The sequence below is a fragment of the Schistocerca piceifrons genome, chromosome 2 (genome assembly GCF_021461385.2).
Source record: "Schistocerca piceifrons isolate TAMUIC-IGC-003096 chromosome 2, iqSchPice1.1, whole genome shotgun sequence".
Taxonomy (NCBI): domain Eukaryota; kingdom Metazoa; phylum Arthropoda; class Insecta; order Orthoptera; family Acrididae; genus Schistocerca; species Schistocerca piceifrons.
Genome location: NC_060139.1, coordinates 712,905,783 through 712,928,262, shown reverse-complemented (window position 1 = coordinate 712,928,262; position 22,480 = coordinate 712,905,783). Strand labels below are relative to the sequence as shown.

At 41.2% G+C, this 22,480-nt stretch overlaps 1 protein-coding gene across 1 annotated transcript in view; it reads right to left on the bottom strand.

Annotated features, from left to right (window-relative positions):
• LOC124775791 (anoctamin-4-like) overlaps positions 1–22,480 on the bottom strand; it is a 332,872-nt gene that overhangs the window by 232,215 nt on the left and 78,177 nt on the right. The window contains exon 3 of the mRNA XM_047250621.1: positions 5,405–5,668. Coding sequence (XP_047106577.1) covers positions 5,405–5,668 — 264 coding nt within the window. The remainder of the gene's footprint in view (positions 1–5,404; positions 5,669–22,480) is intronic.

Sequence of the window (22,480 nt, the reverse complement as noted above, 5' to 3'; positions counted from 1 at the left end):
AGGAAATGATGGGCAGGTACACTGTCAGAGGGCGGCACACAAAGAGGGTGGGAGATGAGAATGAGAAGGAGGTGACAGGACAGAGGGGGTGGAAACTGTCAGGTGGAGGATGTGGGGATGGCATGTTGCCATAGACTGAGGACAGGATAATTAAGGGAATGGAGAATGTGACGTACAGATAACTCCCATCTGTGCAGTTCTAAAAAGCTCTTGGCAGAGGGTGGGATCTAGATGGCTCAGGTAGTGAAGCAGGCACTGAAAACAAGCACATTATATTCAGCTGCATGTTGTGCCACAGTATGATCTACTTTGCTCTTTGCTACAGTTTGGCCATGGCCATTCATCGTTGTGGACAGCTGGTTGTTTGTCATACCAATATAGAAATTTGTGCAATTATTGCAGCACAGCTGGTATATGACATGGCTACTCTCACAGGTGGCTCTGCCTCTGATAGGTTAGGATAAGCCAGTGACAGGACTGGAATAGGAAGTGCTGGGAGGATGAATTGGGCAGGTCTTGCATCTCAGACTTCCACAGGGATATGATCCTTGTGGCAAGGGGTTGGGATTGGGATTCACATAGGGATGGCTAGGATGTTGTGGAGGTTGGTTGGGTCATGGAACACCACTTTAGGAGGAGTGGGAAGGATCTTGAGAAGGATGTCCCTCATTTCAGGGCATGATGATAAGTAACCAAAGCCCTGGTGAAGTTTGTGGTTCCACTGTTTCAGTCTGGGGTGGTACTGGGTGATGAAGGGGCACTCCTTTGTGACAGGTTCTCGGGGAGTCATGGGAGTACTGGTGGTGCAAGGAGAAATGGCATGGGAGATCTGTTTGTGCACTAGGTGTGAGGGATAGTGCCTGTCTGTAAAGGCCTTGGTGAGACCCTCAGCATACTGGGCAAGGAATTTCTCATCATTACATATACGCTGTCCTCAGGTGGGCAGGCTGCATGGGACAAATGTTTTGGTGTGAAAGGGATGACGGCTATCAAAATCCAGGTACTCTTGGTGGTTGGTGAGTTTAATGTGAACATGTCAGAGTGGAAGAATGCAACATCTAGGAAGATGGCATGCTGGGTTAAGGAGCACCAGGTGAAGTACATGAAAAACAAGGAGTTGAAGTTGTGAAGGAATGAAGACAGGGTGTCTTGGCCCTGAGTCTAGATAATGGAGAAATCATCAATAGACCTGAACCAGACTACGGGTTTGACATTATGGGAGACTCGGAAGGTCTCCTCTAGGTCGTCCATTAACAGGTTGGCATAGGAGGCACCCATTTGGGTACCCATGACTGTGCCACATATTTGTTTGAATACCTTCCAGCCGAAGGAGAAGTAGTTGTGAGTTGGGATGAAGTTAGTGAGGTGTATGAGTCACCAACTCTCCACCATCCCCACCCATTTACCTCCAGGATCCCTATTCATCACTGTTGATGCTACCTCCCTACAGACGAACATCACTCATGCCCACAGTCTTACCGCTACTGAGCAGGCCTTTCCCAACATCCTTCAGACACCAAACCCACTACCTAACACCTCACACAGCTTAAAATGCTGAAACTCCATAAGGCCCCAGGGCCAGATGTATTCCCTGTCAAGTTCTTTACAGAGTTTGTGAGTGAATTAGCTCTGCTCTTGACTGTAATTTGCTGTGGATCCCTTGAGCAGAGATGCACATTCTATGATTGGAAAAGGATGTAAAGTACATCTATCTACAAAAACGGAAAGCAGAACTGATCCCTAGAACTCATATCTGTATATAGCTGAATGCTGTGACACATTCTGAGTTCAATTATTATGACCTACCTTTAATATAATAACATTCTCCATGGAAATGAACTTATGTTCTTCACTCAACATCCTCAAATTTACAGATAGAAGAAATGTCATGATTTTATTTTTCTTGACTTTCAAAAGCATTCAATTTAGTATCATGTCAACACCTTCTAAGAAAAATCCAAGCACATATTCTCTAGTGTTTTCTTGGCATGAGTGATTAATGGTGCTCTTTTTGGTGATATTTTGATAACAAAGCCAGCTATCTTCTACAGGTGCTGCAAATTATGTTGTTACTTGCACTTGTTGCCTAGACTCCAACTATTGTTGGTCTTGTACTGCCCTATCTCACAGTTTGACTTCAGTTGCCCACTATGCCTTTTGATACTGTTTTGTTTTTCAGAGCCCACACCGGTATTCTGTGAAACTATTAAAATCCAACCAGCTTATGACAACATTGAAAATCTGTGGACAGGCATGACAGGATACATTATCCTGGATGAAGCATTGTCTAGAGACACTAAAGCAATATCTTATGTTATGTATTGGTGTGTACATTTATTTTACACATTGATGACTTGCTTTGTAGTATTGGTTAAAATCACAAACTTTTTGCGGATCATGCAGTTATCTATAAGAAAATTCTGTAACAAGTATTTGTGTTAATATCTAGTTAGATCTCAACAAAACCTGCAACTGGTTTAACCTCCCATCAACATTGAAGTCATTAGAGATGATCCACAGAATGTAAGAGTGTCATACCCTATAACCACTGAATTAACAGATTACAACTGTGATTTAGTATGAGTTTTTGTAGGCAACGGTGCGTAGATACATAATGTTAAATGACCAAATGGCAAACTATGTTTTACTGGTAGAATACTGGGAAACTGCAGTTTATCTAATTAAGAGACTGCATACAAATCGATCATAGAGTTTATACTTAAATATTGCTTGGGTGCATGGGAAACATATGAGATTGGACTTAAAAGGGATACTGAGCACATACAAAGGAGGGCGGTACAAATACTCACAGTCCTCTTTGACTGAAGAGAGAGGATAAAATAAATTTTAAGAAATTTCAACTGGCAGATACTCAAAGAACGACACCTCTTTCCTCTCAAGAATTGCTTAGAAAACTTCAGTGCAGAAAGTACAAATATTCTTCAGTTCCATATGTAGCCATCCCAAAGAAATTGTACAGATAAATGTGAAGTATGCCAGTTGTTAATTTTTTCTTCTGTAGCCTAAAATTTGACGTCTGCCAAAAGAATGTTGTGACTTCACAGTCAAATGCTTCAGTTCATCATGGCTTCCCAGTCAGATGTTTCAGTTCATCACAATATTTTCAGTGTTGATACTGAATTGATAGGTTTGCTTCAACATAAAATCCATTCTGAGATTAAAATTATGGATGACTTGCAGTCTTACTTTGTAAGGTAGATCCAAACTTTTTGAGAACATTTCCTTTTCAAAAAACTTTAGATAATGACGCTTTTTGCCCTTCTAGATAAATGCCTTTTGAAAATGGTATATTACATATAAGACAACATAACAGCTATACCATTAGTATCAACTTTTAAAAGCTTGCTGGAAGTTATTGTCAACTATGGGAATTTTGAGGGTCATAACTACATTTTCATTGACCATGGAAGGCATTGTTGGGTTAACTTGAAATAAATTTCTTGCTTGTGACAACTTTTTTGGATATAATTCATTGTGTCTTTAAAGTAATCTTATTGATTTATTCTCTTATGTTAGAAAATAATTACTAGTAATCAATAGCTCAAAATCGCCATAACCATTAAATATCGAGGAATATATTTCCAGAGAAGTTTAAGATTAAATAACAACATAAAACTAGTTGTAAGAAAGTCAGTGGTCAGACAGATCCAATGGAAAAATTCAAAGGAAATGTAAATCATCAACAAAGAAAGCATCTTAAGAAATCCTCGTTTGGCAACCTTTATACTGTTTGGCAATCTGGGACTCTTAACAGGTAGGACTAATACAAGAGGAAGATAAGACCTGAAGAAGAGCAGTACACTTTGACATGGGTTTACTTAAAAATCAAGAATGTGCTTCACTGATGCTAATTAAAACTCCAGTGACACTCTCTACAAGAGATATATAGTACATCCCAGAGGCCTTTACTGTTAAAATTATGAGAGTGTATATTTCAAGAAGTCATTTAACAAGTTACATACATTTCATGTAATGTTCACGATGAAAAAAATCAGAGAAATCTCAACTCAAACAGAGGCTTATTGATTGTTCTACTTCCCACACACCGTTCATGCATTGATAAGAGAAGTATTGTCCACCACATATCATGAAGTGACTTGTGAATTGTAGATGTAGATTTTCATGCTGTAATTATCCATAATAACAGTTACAGCATTAAGTTAAGTGTCGGCACAACAGTCGGGAACGTTAGAGCAGAGAGGGCTGTGAAGAACATGTCAGCCAATAGCACGCTGACCAAACCCTCTCTAAGATGACAATGCGATGGCAGAACCCTCTACATGAAGAGAACTTAAGTGGTGCACCTGACTGGCTGCGGCCCACTTCTACAGAAGTGTCAAGACCAGCATCTACAGTACTGCTTCATTTGTATAGGAATTGTACAACTGAAGAGATTCTTATTTGCTTGTCGCTCTTTGCTTGCAACACATCTGTTTAATACAAAGTTAAGTATCATAGTCATTTTTTTTGTAATAAAATACATTAACATGATTTGTTTGAATTGTTTAGAGATCCAAGAAAGCAGGTTTCGTAGGCACCCCATATATGATGAGTAGGCAGGATCCAACAATAACTAATCATACAAGCAAGCACATCTCATGCACATATGACCACTATTTCTGGCCATTCCAGTCAGAATGCTCTGGCCAAAAGCTCAAATATGTATCACTCTTTTTCTTGTGCCTGTCTGTAACTACACATGACATCTTTATGTTGAGGAGTGTTCTATCCTGTATTAACTGTCCAGTGTATTGTCTTAATTTTATTCTCAGAATGGATAATTTTGGACTAGATTTGAGACTCATCCAGAACAGTTTTAATTTATCATATGTAATCCAATCGCATGTTTAATCAAAAATAAAATAGATGTACTTCTAATCCTTTCCTGAACATGCACATTGATGTTAATTTGCAGCTTTCTTAATAAGAGTATGGCTAATACCTTGGTTTAATATCTTGCAATCAGATATTACTGATGACAGTCAACTGTTAATGACACATGGAAAAGCGATTAATTAAAATAACTGCTCTATGTTAACACATCTCTTAATGCATTTTTCAGTTTTGATGCTTCTTCATGTTGGGATCTGTTCAACATATTGTGTGTATATATGAAAAATTGAAGTCTCTGCCTGGACGGAAAAAAAAAAAAAAAAAGTCTGTCATTTGGCATACAGGCAATTTATAATATTCATTAGCATACTAGTACAGTAATTATTTTTATTTGTACATAATGCAGAGTTGTGCTTTTGCCATGTTATTCAACATTAATTTATATATGCAGACTAGTCATCATATACAGAAAATATACACAGGAATATGCTGTGACCTATGGCTAAATGAAAGAATTAATATTTTGTTAATTTTTATTAAATAACAATACCAAAAGCTTCCCGGACTGCAAGACCAATAGGTGTTGGATGCACAGCTGCAGCACCACATCTTGAAGACCTCCGCTGTTGTTGAGTCTGTTGTCTTGTAGAAGGTGTTGAAATATCCCGTGAACCATCACCAGTTTCTCTGCTGTTTCTCTCACTATTGTGGTCATAGCTCACAGTTGCACTGTTTGATCTGCTAGCAGTGTTACTACCAGCATCCACTGTTGCTATGCTAGCAATACTTTTTGAACAATCATCTTGCTCTATCTCTGTAAAAAATACATTTGCATGAATGGATAAAAAGAAGTTAATCATTTTCAAGAAGTTATAATAATCAGCAGTTGTATTGTTTGTGCTACAATTTGTTGTCTCAGGACACCTCTTCCTGTCATAAAGTAACAGAAGACTGTACTAGCAGACAACATTTCTCTGTTGTTTGCTAATGAATTTCAATAAACTGTCTACATCTGCTTATAGATCTGGCACAACTATTAGCATAATTGTGTGTGTGTGTGTGTGTGTGTGTGTGTGTGTCAAATCTTCTTAGGCATGATGGGATTCATCATAACAAGAGAAACACCTCTGATAAACAAGTGATCAAAAACACATACAATTTGAGGTGCGAACATCTGTTCACAGGAGAGACTGAAAGATATTTAGTTTTTATATAAGCACAGTCATTGCATTAGTGGTCCATCAAGAGTTGAAATAGTGTTTTGAGGCATTTCTGTACCACAGTACTCTAGAACACAGTGGTCTTATCTAATAAGTAGTCCACAGTCAGTAATTTAGTTTGAGTTGTGTTGTACCATATTCGCAGTCATATTTAGTGTGTGTCATCATAATGCAAATTACTTTTAATTCTAGAAATGTGACATGGTGTCTACTCTACTTACACATATTACTTCACTTTTATATTTATTCTTGCTGAACTATTTCTTAATACAAATGGTTCAGTATCCCATATTTTCTCACTTGTTAGAAATGGAAGCATACCCTCACAAATAATATGTTGTATATTATTTACTGATGTAGTTTAGCAAATGAAAATAGCCTGCAAGCCAATGCCCTCTATGCTGCAAAATATCGACAACCCAGTGCAACATCTGATAAATTGTTCTGCTCACTGTTCCAGTGTCCTAGGGGAACAGATTTTCTAGCACCCCAAAAGGTAACAACCAGATGTCTGTTTACCTGATATGGAGACGTATACACCACAGTTACTGTAAGAAAGTCCTGGAACCAATGTACAACAATTTAAAGCAATATTTGTGAACTAAGCTACTGCTTATCCTGTTATTTTCTAGGGATGAACCAGTTGTTCTGTACATGGAGCACTGTACTTCTTTCAGTATCCTACAGCAGTTTTCACTATTACAGAATGTGATGAGAGTAACGAGATGGGTTTACAATTTTTGTTTGTTTTATGTTACCTTTCTCAGGGAGAGGCTGAACTTTTCTAAGGTTTTGGAACCCCAGGGGAAAACCTATGTCAAAAGACCCATTTGATTTGTACAGTAATTAAGGTAAGCATCACAGCAGTGTGACACAAACCCACACTCACTCATTAACCAGCAACACAAGCATGTGTATATGCTGTTTTTTTGCTATTGTGCAGTTTGAAGCAGGAAGTAACTATCAGTTCTCTACTACAGTGTTGTGTGACAGTGAACAAATGATTGACAGTGATGATATAAATGGCTGTGATGAAATTATTGTCACTTGTGAGCTGCTTGATGTGCAGGAAAAAAAGAAGAAAAGACAAGTAAAAAGTTTCAGGGTGTACAACATCTACAACAAAATATACCATTATGGAGAATTTCATGCTCTACTTATAAATCTGATTGGAGATGGCACAGAATTGTTTTAGTATTACAGAATGACTCATTGATATTTAGATATCTTTGTGACTTAATTTTGCACATCTAACCAGACAATGCACTTCATTCCAAAAGACTATTGGACTAAAGGAAAGACTGGCACATAAGATAAGTATTTTTCATTTTAGCTGAGGAATTATATTTCACAGTATATTACAAATTTAACTGAACTCACTTTAAACATTTTTATTTACTTAGTTTTTTTATGTTTATTTTTGCACATAGTCATCAAATGATGACTTTTGCAAGTATAGTGTTTAAGAGGTATAGTATGTATAATATTTCTGTACAGAGGTTTAATACAAAACATATTTAACTTCAAAAGGTCTCTTTTGAAGCACCAGTATTCCATTCAAGTGCACATCAGCACACAATCCCACTGCTCTATCTCATAACTTATAAATGGAAAAATCGTCCCATAGTACACTCTTTTTAGTGTTTTATTACATACAATTTTGGACAGCTGGTTAAGCAAACACAAGGCACTGTTTATTTTCCTGGTTTTCCCACTGAAGATAACTATACAATCGCAAACCAAGGAATTTATAGACTTCATTGACTTTATACAAAATTCCACAAACATCTCCTATCCACCTGAGACACAAGCTGTCTGCTTTGAACACGGTGATTGTGACTTTGTGGTATTTACTGTTAGGCCTTGGCTATTAAAATATTCAGTCACCTCAGATATTGTTATAATGTCAAGTTAAACACATATATTTCAAAACAACACAACACCTGTAAGTCACAGAGCAAGTTGACCAAGTAAACATGTGAACACAGTAACATTCAAATTAGCACTGAGTCCAAGTCTAGCAGCCGCTGGCTGGCTGGCTGCTTAGGTGGCGTGGCTGCTGCATGGCTGGCAGACAGCGCCGCATGTAGAGTTGTTGTTGTTGCTGTGGTCTTCAGTCCTGAGACTGGTTTGATGCAGCTCTCCGTGCTACTCTATCCTGTGCAAGCCTCTTCATCTCCCAGTACCTACTGCAACCTACATCCTTCTGAATCTGCTTAGTGTATTCATTTCTTGGTCTCCCTCTACGATTTTTACCCTCCACGCTGCCCTCCAGTACCAAATTGGTGATCCCTTGATGCCTCAGAACATGTCCTACCAACTGATCCCTTCTTCTAGTCAAGTTGTGCCACAAACTCCTCTTCCCCCCAATTCTATTCAATACCTCCTCATTAGTTATGTGATCTACCCATCTAATCTTCAGCATTCTTCTGTAGCACCACATTTCGAAAGCTTCTATTCTCTTCTTGTCTAAACTATTTATCGTCCATGTTTCACTTCCATACATGGCTACACTTCATACAAATACTTTCAGAAACTACTTCCTGACACTTAAATCTATACTCGATGTTAACAAATTTCTCTTCTTCAGAAACGTTTTCCTTGCCATTGCCAGTCTACATTTTATATCCTCTCTACTTCGACCATCATCAGTTATTTTGCTCCCCAAAAAGCAAAACTCCTTTACTACTTTATGTGTCTCATTTCCTAATCTAATTCCCTCAGCATCACCCGACTTAATTCGAATACATTCCATTATCCTCGTTTTGCTTTTGTTGTGTTCATCTTATACCCTCCCGTCAAGACACTGTCCATACCGTTCAACTGCTCTTCCGAGTCCTTTGCTGTCTCTGACCTAATTACAATGTCATCGGCAAACCTCAAAGTTTTTATTTCTTCTCCGTGGATTTTAATACCTACTCCGAATTTTTCTTTTGTTTCCTTTACTGCTTGCTCAACATACAGATTGAATAACATCGGGGAGAGACTACAACCCTGTCTCACTCCCTTCCCAACCACTGCTTCCCTTTCATGTCCCTCGACTCTTATAACTGCCATTTGGTTTCTGTACAAATTGTAAATAGCCTTTCGCTCCCTGTATTTTACCCCTGCCACCTTCAGAATTTGAAAGAGAGTACTCTAGTCAACATTGTCAAAAGCTTTCTCTAAGTCTACAAATGCTAGAAATGTAGGTTTGCGTTTCCTTAATCTTTCTTCCAAGATAAGTCGTAGGGTCAGTATTGCCTCACGTGTTCCAACATCTCTACGGAATCCAAACTGATCTTCCCCGAGGTCAGCTTCTGCCAGTTTTTCCATTCGTCTGCAAAGGATTTGCATTAGTATTTTGCAGCTGTGACTTATTAAACTAATAGTTCGGTAATTTTCACATCTGTCAACACCTGCTTTCTTTGGGATTGGAATTCTTATATTCTTCTTGAAGTCTGAGGGAATTTCGCCTGTCTCATACATCTTGCTCGCCAGATGGTAGAGTTTTGTTTGGCCTGGCTATCCCAAGGCTGTCAGTAGTTCTAATGAAATGTTGTCTACTCCCGGGGCCTTTGTTTCTACTTAGGTCTTTCAGTGCTCTGTCAAACTCTTCACGCAGTATCATATCTCCCATTTCATCTTCATCTACCTCCTCTTCCATTTCCATAATATTGTCCTCAAGAACATCGCCCCTGTATAGAACCTCTATATACTCCTTCCACCTTTCTGCTTTCTCTTCTTTGCTTAGAACTGGGTTTCCATCTGAGCTCTTGATATTCATGCAAGTGGTTCTCTTTTCTCCAAAGGTCTCTTTAATTTTCCTGTAGGCAGTATCTATCTTACCCCTAGTGAGATAAGCCTCTACATCCTTACATTTGTCCTCTAGCCATCTCTGCTTAGCCATTTTGCACTTCCCGTCGATCTCATTTTTGAGACGTTTGTATTCCTTTTTGCCTGATTCACTTACTGCATTTTTGTATTTTCTCCTTTCATCAATTAAATTCAGTATCCTCTCCCAAGGATTTCTACTAGCCCTCGTCTTTTTACCTACTTGATCCTCTGCTGCCTTCACTATTTCATTCCTCAGAGCTACCCATTCTTCTTCTACTGTATTTCTTTCCCCCATTCCTGTCAATTGTTCCCTTATGCTCTCCCTGAAACTCTGTACAACCTCTGGTTTTTTCAGTTTATCCAGGTCCCATCTCCTTAAATTCGCAACTTTTTACAGTTTCTTCAGTTTTAATCTACAGTTCATAACCAATAGATTGTGGTCAGAGTCAACATCTGCCCCTGGAAATATCTTACAATTTAAAATCTGGTTCCTAAATCTCTGTCTTACCATTATATAATCTATCTGAAACCTTTTAGTATCTCCAGGGTTCTTCCATGTATACAACCTTCTTTCATGATTCTTGAACCAAGTGTTAGCTATGATTAAGTTATGCTCTGTGCAAAATTCTACCAGGCGGCTTCCTCTTTCATTTCTTAGCCCCAATCCATATTCACCTACTATGTTTTCTTCTCTTCCTTTTCCCACTGTTGAATTCCAGTCACCCATGACTATTAAATTTTCATCTACCTTCAGTATCTGAATAATTTCTATTATCTCATCATACATTTCTTCAATTTCTTCGTCATCTGCAGAGCTAGTAGGCATATAAACTTGTACTACTGTCGTAGGTGTGGGCTTTGTGTCTATCTTGGCCACAACAATGCATTTGCTGTGCTGTTTGTAGTAGCTTACCCGCATTCCTATTGCTTTATTCATTATTAAACCTACTCCTGCATTACCCCTATTTGATTTTGTATTTATAACCCTGTATTCACCAGACCAAAAGTCTTGTTCCTCCTGCCACTGAACTTCACTAATTCCCACTATATCTAACTTTAACCTATCCATTTCCCTTTTTAAATTTTCTAACCTACCTACCCGATTAAGTGATCTGACATTCCACACTCCGATCCGTAGAACGACAGTTTTCTTTCTCTTGATAACGACGTCCTCTAGAGTAGTCCCCGCCCGGAGATCCGAATGGGGGACCATTTTGCCTCCAGAATATTTTACCCAAGAGGACGCCATCATCATTTAATCATACAGTAAAGCTGCAGGCCCTCGGGAAAAATTAAGGCTGTAGTTTCCCCTGGCTTTCAGCCGTTCGCAGTACCACAACAGCAAGGCTGTTTTGGTTAGTGTTACAGGGCCAGATCAGTCAATCATCCAGACTGTTGCCCCTACAACTACTGAAAAGGCTGCTGCCCCTCTTCAGGAACCACACATTTGTCTGGCCTCTCAACAGATACCCCTTCCTTGTGGTTGCATGTAGATGACGCGTGTAATTGCGCGATGGCACTTTGAATGATTGGCGGGTCACAACACTTTTCTCCCCTTTGAAATTTTTGCACTGGTCTTGATGAAGGTGGCCTGATGATTGCTAATGTCCATAAGCATTGTTTGACTGGCCGTAAAGTCTTGAGGAGGAGGCTTCTCGTATGGACGGAAGTGTCCCCGATGATAACGGGTCGAGATGACAGGAGACATAGGGGTCGAATCTGCTAGGGCCCCGTGCACCAATCTACCCATTGCGGCAAGTCCAGTTGATATAACAGGAGACATGGGCGATGTGTTGGCGTCCGTAGGAGAAGGAGGCGAGTAGATTGGCTCCGACAGATGATGGTCATCTGGTTCCTGCAAGGGCATGTCTCCTGGCGGCGTCCATTCTTGTACTTGCACTGAGATGATGGTGAGAGGGCTGTGTTGTGAGTAATGAGAGATGCCAAGATCCTGAGCATCAGATAGAGCCGAAGGTGGTGTAGCAGCATTCGGAACAGGTGTTGCTGGCACACAAGGCTGAAGCTGGTCCGAATGACGCACTGCAACACCCGTGTCCATCTGGATTTCATACAGGCGTCGGCCACGGTGTCGTAAGATGTGGCCCGGACTCCATTTTGGCCGTCTGCCATATCCCCGTACCTAGACAAGGTTGTCGGCGGTGAACCGGCCAAGCGAAGGCACCCGCGGCCGTGAGGTGGAAGGCCGCCGAAGATGAAGTAGCGTGCAGGGCTGTCGGCCATGTAAGAGCTCAGCCGGGCTGTGGTCACCCATGGGGGTGAAATGGTAAGAAGCTAGAAACTGAAGAAGTGCGTCATCAGCAGCAGAAGAAGTCAGGAGTTTCCGCATCTGAGCCTTAAATGTGCGGACCAGTCGTTCAACCTCATCGTTTTATTGTGGATGGAACGGAGGGGCCGGGACATGCATAACGGCGTGACGAGCACAAAAATCCACAAATTCGGAAGAGGCAATGTGCGGACCATTATCAGCAACAAGAGTAGAGAGAAGGCTTTCCAAAGAAAAAATACGGGTGAGAGCACTTGTGGTTGCCGCAGTGGTAGGCGACGTGCAACGAACAATGAAAGTAAAATTAGAGTAGGCATCAATTACGAGGAGCCAATAAGTACCTAAAAAAGGTCCCACGAAGTCAGCATGAATGCACTCCCAGGGCGTCTCAGGTGAAGGCCATGGTGACAAAGATGACTTCGGGGCGGTGGCCTGTGGCGCACAAGGGCTGCAGGCAGCGACCATGTGTGCTATTTCAGAGTCGATGCCAGGCCAGTACACATGACGGCACGCCAGGGATTTTGTGCGAGAGACACCCCAGTGCCTTGGTGAAGAAGGTGCAAGACCGAAGCACACAAAGACACAGGTACCACCACACGCGGCAAAGCATTGTCGGTCGAAAGGAGGATAACACCATCCCTAGCCGTGAGGCGGTAGCGCAAAGTGTAGTAGTTCCGCAACGGGTCAGAAGTCTTAGCGGATGGACAATCTGGCCAACCCTTCTGAATACAGCATAGAACCTGGGAGAGGGTAGGATCAGAACCCGTAGCAGCCGCCAGCCGGTCCCCGATGATGGGGAATCCGTCCACAACCCGCTGCTCAGCAACATCCAGGTGGAAACACAAAAGTTCGTCCCTATCGAATGCCAGATCAGGACCCATGGGAAGGCAAGACAGTGCATCAGCATTCACATGTTGGGCCGTCGGCTGGAAATGAATCTCATAATTGAAATGAGACAAGTAAGGAGCCCAACGCTGGAGGCGGTGTGCAGCCATGTCAGGAAGTGACGATGATGGATGAAACAAGGAAACAATTGGTTTGTGATCCATAAAAAGATGGAATTTGGATCCATAGAGAAAAACACCAAACTTATGAAGAGCATAAATAATGGCCAAAGCTTCTTTTACAATTTGAGAATACTTTTGTTGGGCAGCTGTGAGTGTTTTGGAGGCATAAGCAATGGGTTGTTCAGAGCCGTCAGAAAAATGGTGCGCAAGGACTGCACCAACCCCTTATTGAGAGGTGCCTGTGGCAAGAACAAGATGTTGGCCAGGTTGATACATAGCCAGGCACAGGGCCTGTTTCAGCATAGTCTTCAATTTCTGGAAAGCCGCATCGCATGATGCGGACCAGTGAAAAGGCATGTATTTATGCAACAGGCGATGCAACGGCTGAGCCACCGAAGTAGCAGATGGTAAAAACTTGTGATAGTATGCTATTTTCCCCAAGAAGGCCTGCAGGTTGTTAAGAGATGTAGGGCAAGGAAGGGCATCGATCACAGTGACAGTTTGCTGAAGCGGACGAATACCATCCCGAGAGAGTTGAAACCCCAAGTACGTAATAGATGCCTGAAAAAATTGTGATTTCTGAAGATTACACTTAAGACCGGCAGTTTGTAAGACATGAAAAAGTGTGCGGAGGTTCGGAAGATGTTCTTCAGTGGTGGAGCCAGTGACAACAATGTCGTCCATGTAATTTATACACCCAGGGACAGGGAGCAATAATTGTTCCAAGAATCGCTGAAAGTGAGCATGGGCGCTGGCAACCCCAAATGGTAATCGTTGGTATTGATAGAGGCCAAAAGGCGTGTTAAGAACCAGAAACTGCCGGGAAGCATCGTCAAGAGGAAGTTGATGATAAGCTTCTGACAGGTCAATTTTAGAAAAATACTGGCCTCCCACAAGTTTAGTGAACAATTCTTCAGGTTGAGGCATAGGGTAAGTGTCGATGAGGCATTGCACATTTACAGTGGCTTTGAAATCGCCACAGAGAAGAATATCACCATTTGGGTTAGCAACAACAACGACAGGAGAGGACCACTCTCTGGAAGTTACAGGAAGTGAGACCCCTGAAGCAGTGAGACAATCCAGCTCCCATTTTACCCAATTACAAAGGGCCACAGGAATGGGTCGAGCCCAAAAAAACTTAGGCCGAGCAGTGGGTTTGAGCATGATATGAGCTTCAAAGCCATTTGCATGGCCTAACCCAGGAGAAAAAAGGGACAAAAATGTCGTCAACAAGGAATCCAATTGAGCATAAGGAATAGCATCAGAGACAATATTGACAGAGTCATCTATGGAGAATCCAAAAACGCGAAAGGCACCGAAACCAAAAAGATTCTCTGCGTTACTCTGGTCGACCACAAATATGGGAGCAGTGCAAATGACGGATTTGTAAGATACCTCAGCATTAAATTGTCCCAAGAGATAAATCTTCTGTTTATTGTACGTCCGTAATTGCCGAGTGACAGGTGATAGGAGTGGTGAACCCAACTGAAGATACATCTGAGAATTAATGATAGTGGCAGCAGAACCAGTATCCACCTGCATGCGAACATCTTGACCAAGGATTTGGACAGTGAGAAATAACTTCCCTGAAAGGGAAGAAGTACAATTGACAGACAACACAGAATCTGAATCAGCATCATGTTCATGAACATCATGTATGCGGTTGGATTTGCAAACGGATGACACATGACCCTTCTTTTTGCAATTGTGATACACAGCCCAACGTTGGGGACAATCCTCGCGTGAATGTTTCGTAAAACACTGCAGACATGAAGGAAGTTGCTGGGGGTTCTGCTGCAGTTTCTTACTATTAGGCCGAGGCTGCGCGTGGGAGCTTACTGCGGCCATGTCGACCGGCGGGGATGCACTGCACGTGTCGTCAACAGCGAACATAGGTTGTATTTCCCCGACGTCACCCCACGCCTCTATTTGCACCCCAGCGGCGTGAGAAATTTCAAAAGATTGCACGATGGATAGGACTTCATCTAGAGTCAGATTTGCCAACTGAAGGGCATGTTGCCAAACTTCTTTGTCTGGCGCCGACAGGATAATAGCATCCCATACCATGGAATTGGCATAGGATTCTTTGTGAACGTCAGTAACAAATTGACACTTTCGACTGAGGCCGTGAAGTTCAGCAGCCCAAGTGCGATAGGATTGATGCGGTTGTTTTTGACAACAATAAAAGGCAACACGAGAGACTGCCACATGCGTTTGCTTATGAAAATATACTGACAGAAGTGAGCACATTTCAGCAAAAGACAAAGATGCAAGATCTTTCAAAGGAGCCAATTGCGACAACAATCGATACATTTGAGGCGAAATCCATGAAAAGAACAGAGACTTACATGTTTGTTCACCCGTGACATGAAATGCCAAGAAGTGCTGTCGAAGACGTTTTTTGTAATCAGACCAGTCTTCCGCCATCTCATCGTAAGGAGGAAAAGGAGATATAGACAATGACGAGAAATGGCCCTCATTGGATGCTGCGATGAAATCGCGAATCGCCGATGTGAGAAGCGTTTGCTGTTCAATGAGACCTTGCAATGGTTGCTCTAAAGTAGCCATGGAAACCTGTGGGTCAACGATGAAAAGGAAAAATCCACTACCTTGTTGCCAATTGTTATAACGTCAAGTTAAACACATATATTTCAAAATGACACAACACGTGTAAGTCACAGAACAAGTTGACCAAGCAAACATGTGAAGATGGTAACATTCAAATTAGCACTGACAAGGGAACCTCCCCATCGCACCCCCCTCAGATTTAGTTATAAGTCGGCACAGTGGATAGACCTTGAAAAACTGAACACAGATCAATCGAGAAAATAGGAAGAAGTGGTATGGAACTATGAAAAAAAAGCAAAATATACAAACTGAGTAGTCCAAGTGCAAGATAGGCAACATCATAGACAATATGAACCAAGGAACTCTGTGGTCCCGTGGTTAGCGTGAGCAGCTGCGGAATGAGAGGTCCATGGTTCAAGTTATCCCTCGACTGAAAAACTTTTATTTTCAGACAACTATCAGAGTTCAGGCACTCACAAATAATCAACTTCGCTCTCCAAAATTCCAGGACATGTTCACATTTGCTTGGACATATGCATGATTTGACGGTCTACACACGGAAAAATTTGAAAACTTTAAAAACATATGTTTTGACAGAGCACAGGGAAAACTGTGCGACTGTGAAACTGTTGCATTCATTTGTTGCAGTTTATGTGACAAACTCTTATGTTTTAATTACTTGTTTGGGAGTGATTATCACATCCACAAGAAAACCTAAATCGGGCAAGGTAGAAGAATTTGTTTACCCATTCGCCAAGTGTACAAGTTAGATGGGTCGACAACATATTCCTGTCATGTGACACACATGCCGTCACCAGTGTTGTATAGAATATATCAGACATGTTTTCCTGTGGAGGAATCGGTTGACCTATGATCTTGCCATCAAATGTTTTTGGTTCCCATTAGAGAGGCACGTCCTTTCGTCTACTAATCGCACGGTTTTGCGGCGCGGTCACAAAACACAGACACTAAACTTATTACAATGAACAGAGACGTCAATAAACAAACGGACATATCATAACTTTGCGAAAATAAAGAAAGTAAACTTTTCACTCAAGGGAAGACTTGACCATGGACCTCTTGCTCCGCAGCTGCTCACGCTAACCACGGGACCACGGAGCTCCTAAGCTCAGAATATCCTTGATGTTGCATATCTTGTGCATGGACTTCTCAGTTTGTATATTTTGCTTATTTTTTTTTCATAGTTCCACACAACTTCTTCCTGTTTTCTCGACTGATCGGTGTTCAGTTTTTCAAGGCCTGTCCACTGTGCCAACTTATAACTAAATCTGAGGGGGGTGCGATGAGGAGGTTCCCTTGTGAGTCCAAGTCTAGCAGCCGCTGGCTGGCTGGTTGCTTAGGTGCCACGGCTGCTGCATGGCTGGCAGACAGCACAGCATGTAGAGGACGCGCGTAATTGCGCGGCGGTACTTTGAATGATCGGCGAGTCACAACAGATATCGCATATATGAAAAAAAAATGTACATTCTCCTCATTGTCTGCATAATACCATAGAGAGGTGTCATCAGCATAAGTAATTATATGGGAATTAGAAGGAAGTATAATACCATTTGCATACACAAGAAAAAGAAATGCTCCCATTATTGACCCCTGCAAGACACCCTGTATTGCTGTTTCCGTCATAGACTGAATGTTGGTTTTCCTCAACCAATTTTGATAATTTATATTTGCACATTATTTATGGTTTTTTAGGTGAGTAGACAGAGTTCATGTTATTGCATGCCCAAGGTTTCTGCAAAAGAAGTGCATAGTCAACCAGGTCAAAGGCATTTGTGAAATCACCATTTATGTTTCAATGATATAGGTAACTGGTTTCGGTTATTTTTACATAACCATCATCAGACCCATGGCTCCCTTAGGATGGTAGGCGGAGCTCTCCTCAGCTGCTACAAAGTTAGGGTTACCTATATCATTGAAACATAAATGGTGTGATCAAGACTGAACTTTAGTCAAAGTATAATAATCTATTGATCACTGCATTCCAAAAATGTTTACCAAAATTTGTGAAATCACTAAACATATATCTACAGTATGCTTTCCTTCATCTAGATAGCTACAGATTTGGTATAAAAATTCTGTGACAACTGTTGTGACATTGTGATCGTTTCAAAATCCATTTTTGGTGTCTGCAAGGAGACTGTTTTTAGTGAAAATCAAACTAAGCTGTGACAGCATCACTGATTCAGAAATCTTACTAAATGTAGGAATCAGAGATATAACCTGTAGTTTGATGCTTCCTCTTTTGATCCTTTTTGTGTATTGGCCTGACACTGCTCCTTTTCAATGCATTAGGATACATGCCCTCTTTGATGCTACAATTGATGATATATGTAATTGGTTGACTTCCACGGTTTTTAAGTATTGCACTGGAATACCATCCCAACTACCTGATTAACTGCAATTTAAAAAAAAAAAAAATATGAGGAGCAGTTATGAAGTTTTATGATGTTAGTTCTTCCCAACATATTCACCCTTCAATGTGACATATCTTTTTGCAGTGTGTATGTCCTGCCAGCAATCCGGTTGTAGAAGTCAGTAGTTTGCCTATTCAGGTTATGTTTCACCTCAAAAATCACCTCTTCATCATTTTGCAAATATGCGCCATGAAATGGTTTCTTCATCTGGCAAAAGAGAAGTAAGTCACTGGGTTTCATGCTAGTAGAACACACTGTCAGTCACATTAACATGACCACCTGTCAGAAGACTTAATAACCACCTTTTGCAGAATTGCCCACTGCAAGACATGCAGGAAGGCAATCAGTGAGGTTCTAGAATGTACAAACAGGGATGTGGTGCCATGATGACCCCACTCCCATGGCCAGCTGTGATAGGTTTCTCGGAAGAGGATCCATGGTCTAACAGCCAGATCTAGGTGGCCCCATTGATTCTTGATTGGGCTTAAACCCAGGGAGTTTGGTGGCCAGGGCAGCATGGTAAACTCATCCTGGTGCTCTTCGAATCACGTACATGCACTGAAAGCTGTACGAGATGTTGCATTGTTCTTCTGGTAGATGCCATCGTCCTGAGGAAAAACAAACAGCACGTAATGGTGGACATGGTCCACAAGGATAAATGCATACTTGTGTTGATCCATTGTGCCTACCAGAGTCATCCACGGAATGCAATGAAAACATTCCCCTGATCATAACACTCTCCCTTCTCTGGCCTGGGCATTTGCCAACAGCCATCTGTCCAATGGAGCATAAAATGTTATTCATTTGCAAAAGCCACATGTTGCCACACAGTAGACATCCAGTTCCGGTATTGGCATGCAAATACCAAACTTCATCACCAATGAACAGCATCACAATAATGACTGCATTGTTTTCTACGTCCCCCCACTCGCCCCAACACTCTTTATATACTCCCCCTGCTGGTGCTGCCACCTGGCACCTGTGAGTGGTTATTGCACATTGGCATCAAACACAGGCAGTCATCACATTTATGTGATTGGCCTGTGTACCTGGAGTGAGGCACTGGACTGCGTACTTGGAGTGAGGTACTGGACCGTATACTTGGAGTCATGGACCGTGTACTTGGAGTGAGGCACAAGCTGAAAGCTCAGAAAGGCAGAATGTGTGACTATGTCCTGCACAGAATGAACCGGTGTGCTGTTATGGAAGAAAAATAACCTGTTAGACAGCTCCTCAGAATGCTTCATCTTGACAGCCTTGTCTATAGATTTCAGCTGCATTCTCCTGTGGTGGTTTTCCTCTTATGAACATCATCTGCTACCACCATAGCACAGCAGTTCAAAACAATACCGTCATCTTTCCTGACAATGCTCAGATTCTCACCTTTTTTGGCAGTAGTGAAACTACATTTTCACTGCTTTGTTTGCTACTTTGGCGTATTTATACACCTAGCACTCATTTGGCACGATTAGGCAGCTGAAGACGTCATCTGGATTGGAATGACACAGTGGCAGTATTTCTGTTGCTGTCTGAGTTCAGTGGGCTTTTTGAAAATGTGTGGGCAGTACAATAAAGAAAGCAAGAAATGAAACACTGGATGAAGCATTATTCATTTGGTTCAGTGAGAAAAGAGAGCATGGTGTTCTGATATCCAATCCAATCCTGCAGGAAAACTCACGAAACGGCGAACCTCACTTCACAGTCAACCAAGGTTGGTTGGAAAGCTCATCATGGCATATGCCAGCTTTTACTGATGGGTGAAAGTCTTCTGGGAGATACAGTGAATGCAGAAAACTTCAAAAAAGAATCTGAAGAAGCCATTCCTTCCAAAAACTTAATACCACATCAGATTTGTAATGCAGATGAATCTGTACTTCTTTATAGGGTGCTACCAGGACACTGGCTTCCAAATTAGATGACTTGGCAAGGGCTTATAAGAGTTGTAATGATCAAGTTACAACTATGTCTTGTTACCATTATGGCTTCTAATAATTTTATGACCTTATGTTGCCATAGCCTTTGATTGTATTGATTATAAAATTCTCCTTAGCAAATAAAAGTGTTGTGGGATACATGTCATCCAGTTTGCTACTAGTAGAATCTTATCTTCATGATATAAAGAAGAATGTTCATTAATAAATTCGTTCATTCACTGTGTTTTGTAGATTCATCACAAAGGAGAACTTTCAGGAGTGTGGGACGAGTAAAGTGTATGTTAACAAAAGACAAGTAAATCGTAGGATATTATTACATTCTCTATTAACAATAAAATATCATTATCCTGCTTATGTTATTTGTGCTTATGCTAGCTAAATTTAATCAATAAATTAGGAAGAAAACTTCTACTTTGGGGAAAGAATAAAAAACAACAAAAAATAAAATAAAAAAAACAAAAGTCCTTGGTTATAATAAATAACTGTTGTTTTCTCTTATTGACATCTTTCACATTAAACTGATTACATTGCTATTTTTTAAGGAAAATATTTACCTGCCTCTGTGGATACTGAGTCTTGTTTACAGCACATTACTACTTTTAAGCATATTCACAATGAACACTGCTACTTGTCTTGTAGCTACAGGAACATTTCAATTCTCATACCTAGATATTGGGGTAAATTGTAAAAAGAGTGGCTGAAGAGTCATGTTTTAATTTTCTTTTAGACAGGTTGGGATTTTGAATTTCTTGCTTTTTGTTAGATGAGAGTTTGTTGAATACCTTTACACCAGAGTGTGTGTCTCCATGTTGAACCTTAAAAAAGGATTCAAAGTCAACATAAAAATAATTTTTTTATTTTTCTGTCTTCTGGTGAGATTGTGTACACCACAGTTCAGCTGAAACTGATTACTGATTATTGATAGCAACAAAAACTGTTAAGAGTAAACCTATTAGGAAATGAATGAAATAATTCCAAGAGTCAAAGAGTTGTTAAGAGTCAAAGGAAGTAAAATGGAAGCAGTAGATGAGAAGGGAGTGAGACAGAGTTGTATCCTATTCCAAACTTATTTAGTCTGTTTATTAAGTAGGAGAGGTAAACAAGGAGAAATTTGGAAAGGGAACAAAAGCTCAGAGAGAAGGCTCCAGCTCTCAGCTGACATACATCTGCAGAGCAGCAAGTTAAGTATTTATATTTTTCTGTGTTTTTGTTGTAGTATATTTATTAAATTTCTTGCAGGTTCTCTGTTTATGAGGTTTAATCTCATGTTTTTGTAAGGGTACCTTCATTCAGTCTGTGTACAGTAGTTGCTCATTTGCTTTGTCTTGAAAGCAACTGTCCATTCAATTAGTAAGCCAGTCAGTAAGGTCCCAGCTCTCAGCTGACACACGGCTAACAGCAAGTTAAGTCTTAACTTTTCCTGTGTTTTTGTCAGGTTTAATCTTGAATATTTGTAAGTGTAAATCCATCCAGTCTGTAGCACAAGAGATTCTCACTAATTAGCCAGCTACATAGCTCATTAATGCATCAGCATGCATTGGTGACACATCAAGAGGGTAGCATGCTGCATAACTACGACAGTCTGTTTTTATAGTGCATTTCTTCAGTTAGTCTTACTAGCAAGTGTAGGATGTGTGCATTCTGTGTGCAGATGCAGGAGGACCTGGCTGCAGTTCACGAACAGCTGAATGTGCTTTTGGCTATGGTCGCTCACGTTCAGGCTGCTGCCTCCGGGTGTAGCATTGGCAGAAAATCTGGCACATCATATGGGACATCTCAGGTGTCACTTGTTTTGCCCACAGGCTCTGCTTCTGAGGCACCTCATAGTGTATCTGATGTGGTGGATTTGCCCTCACAGCACGGTGAGTGGTGGACGGTAGCACATTCACATCACATGAGTCAAAGCGCAATTGTGGAGACTGATCGCCTGGCCTCATCTTTCACACCCTGAGCGGATAGGTGACCACTCCTTCAGCAGGGCCCAAACAGCTACACAGGGGAGGTTTACTAGTTATTGGGAGCTCCAATATTAGGCGTGTTATATAGCCCATTAGGCAGAGAGCGTGCAGGGCTGAAAAGAAAGCCAATGTGTATTCCGTATATCTGCCAGGGTTCTCATCTGAGATGTGGAGGTGGCCTTGCTTGTGGCTATCAAGCATGCAGGGTCAGTCATCTGCATGTTGTGGCTCACACTGGCACTAACGACACTGATTGCATGGGTTCTGAGGTGATCCTCAGTTCTTACAGGCAGCTGGCACAGGTGGTGAAGCAGCTGGTGCAGGTGGTGAAGACTGCTGGCCTTGCACATGGGATGGAAGCAGAGCTCCCAATTTGCAGCATCATTCCCAGAATTTATCGAGGT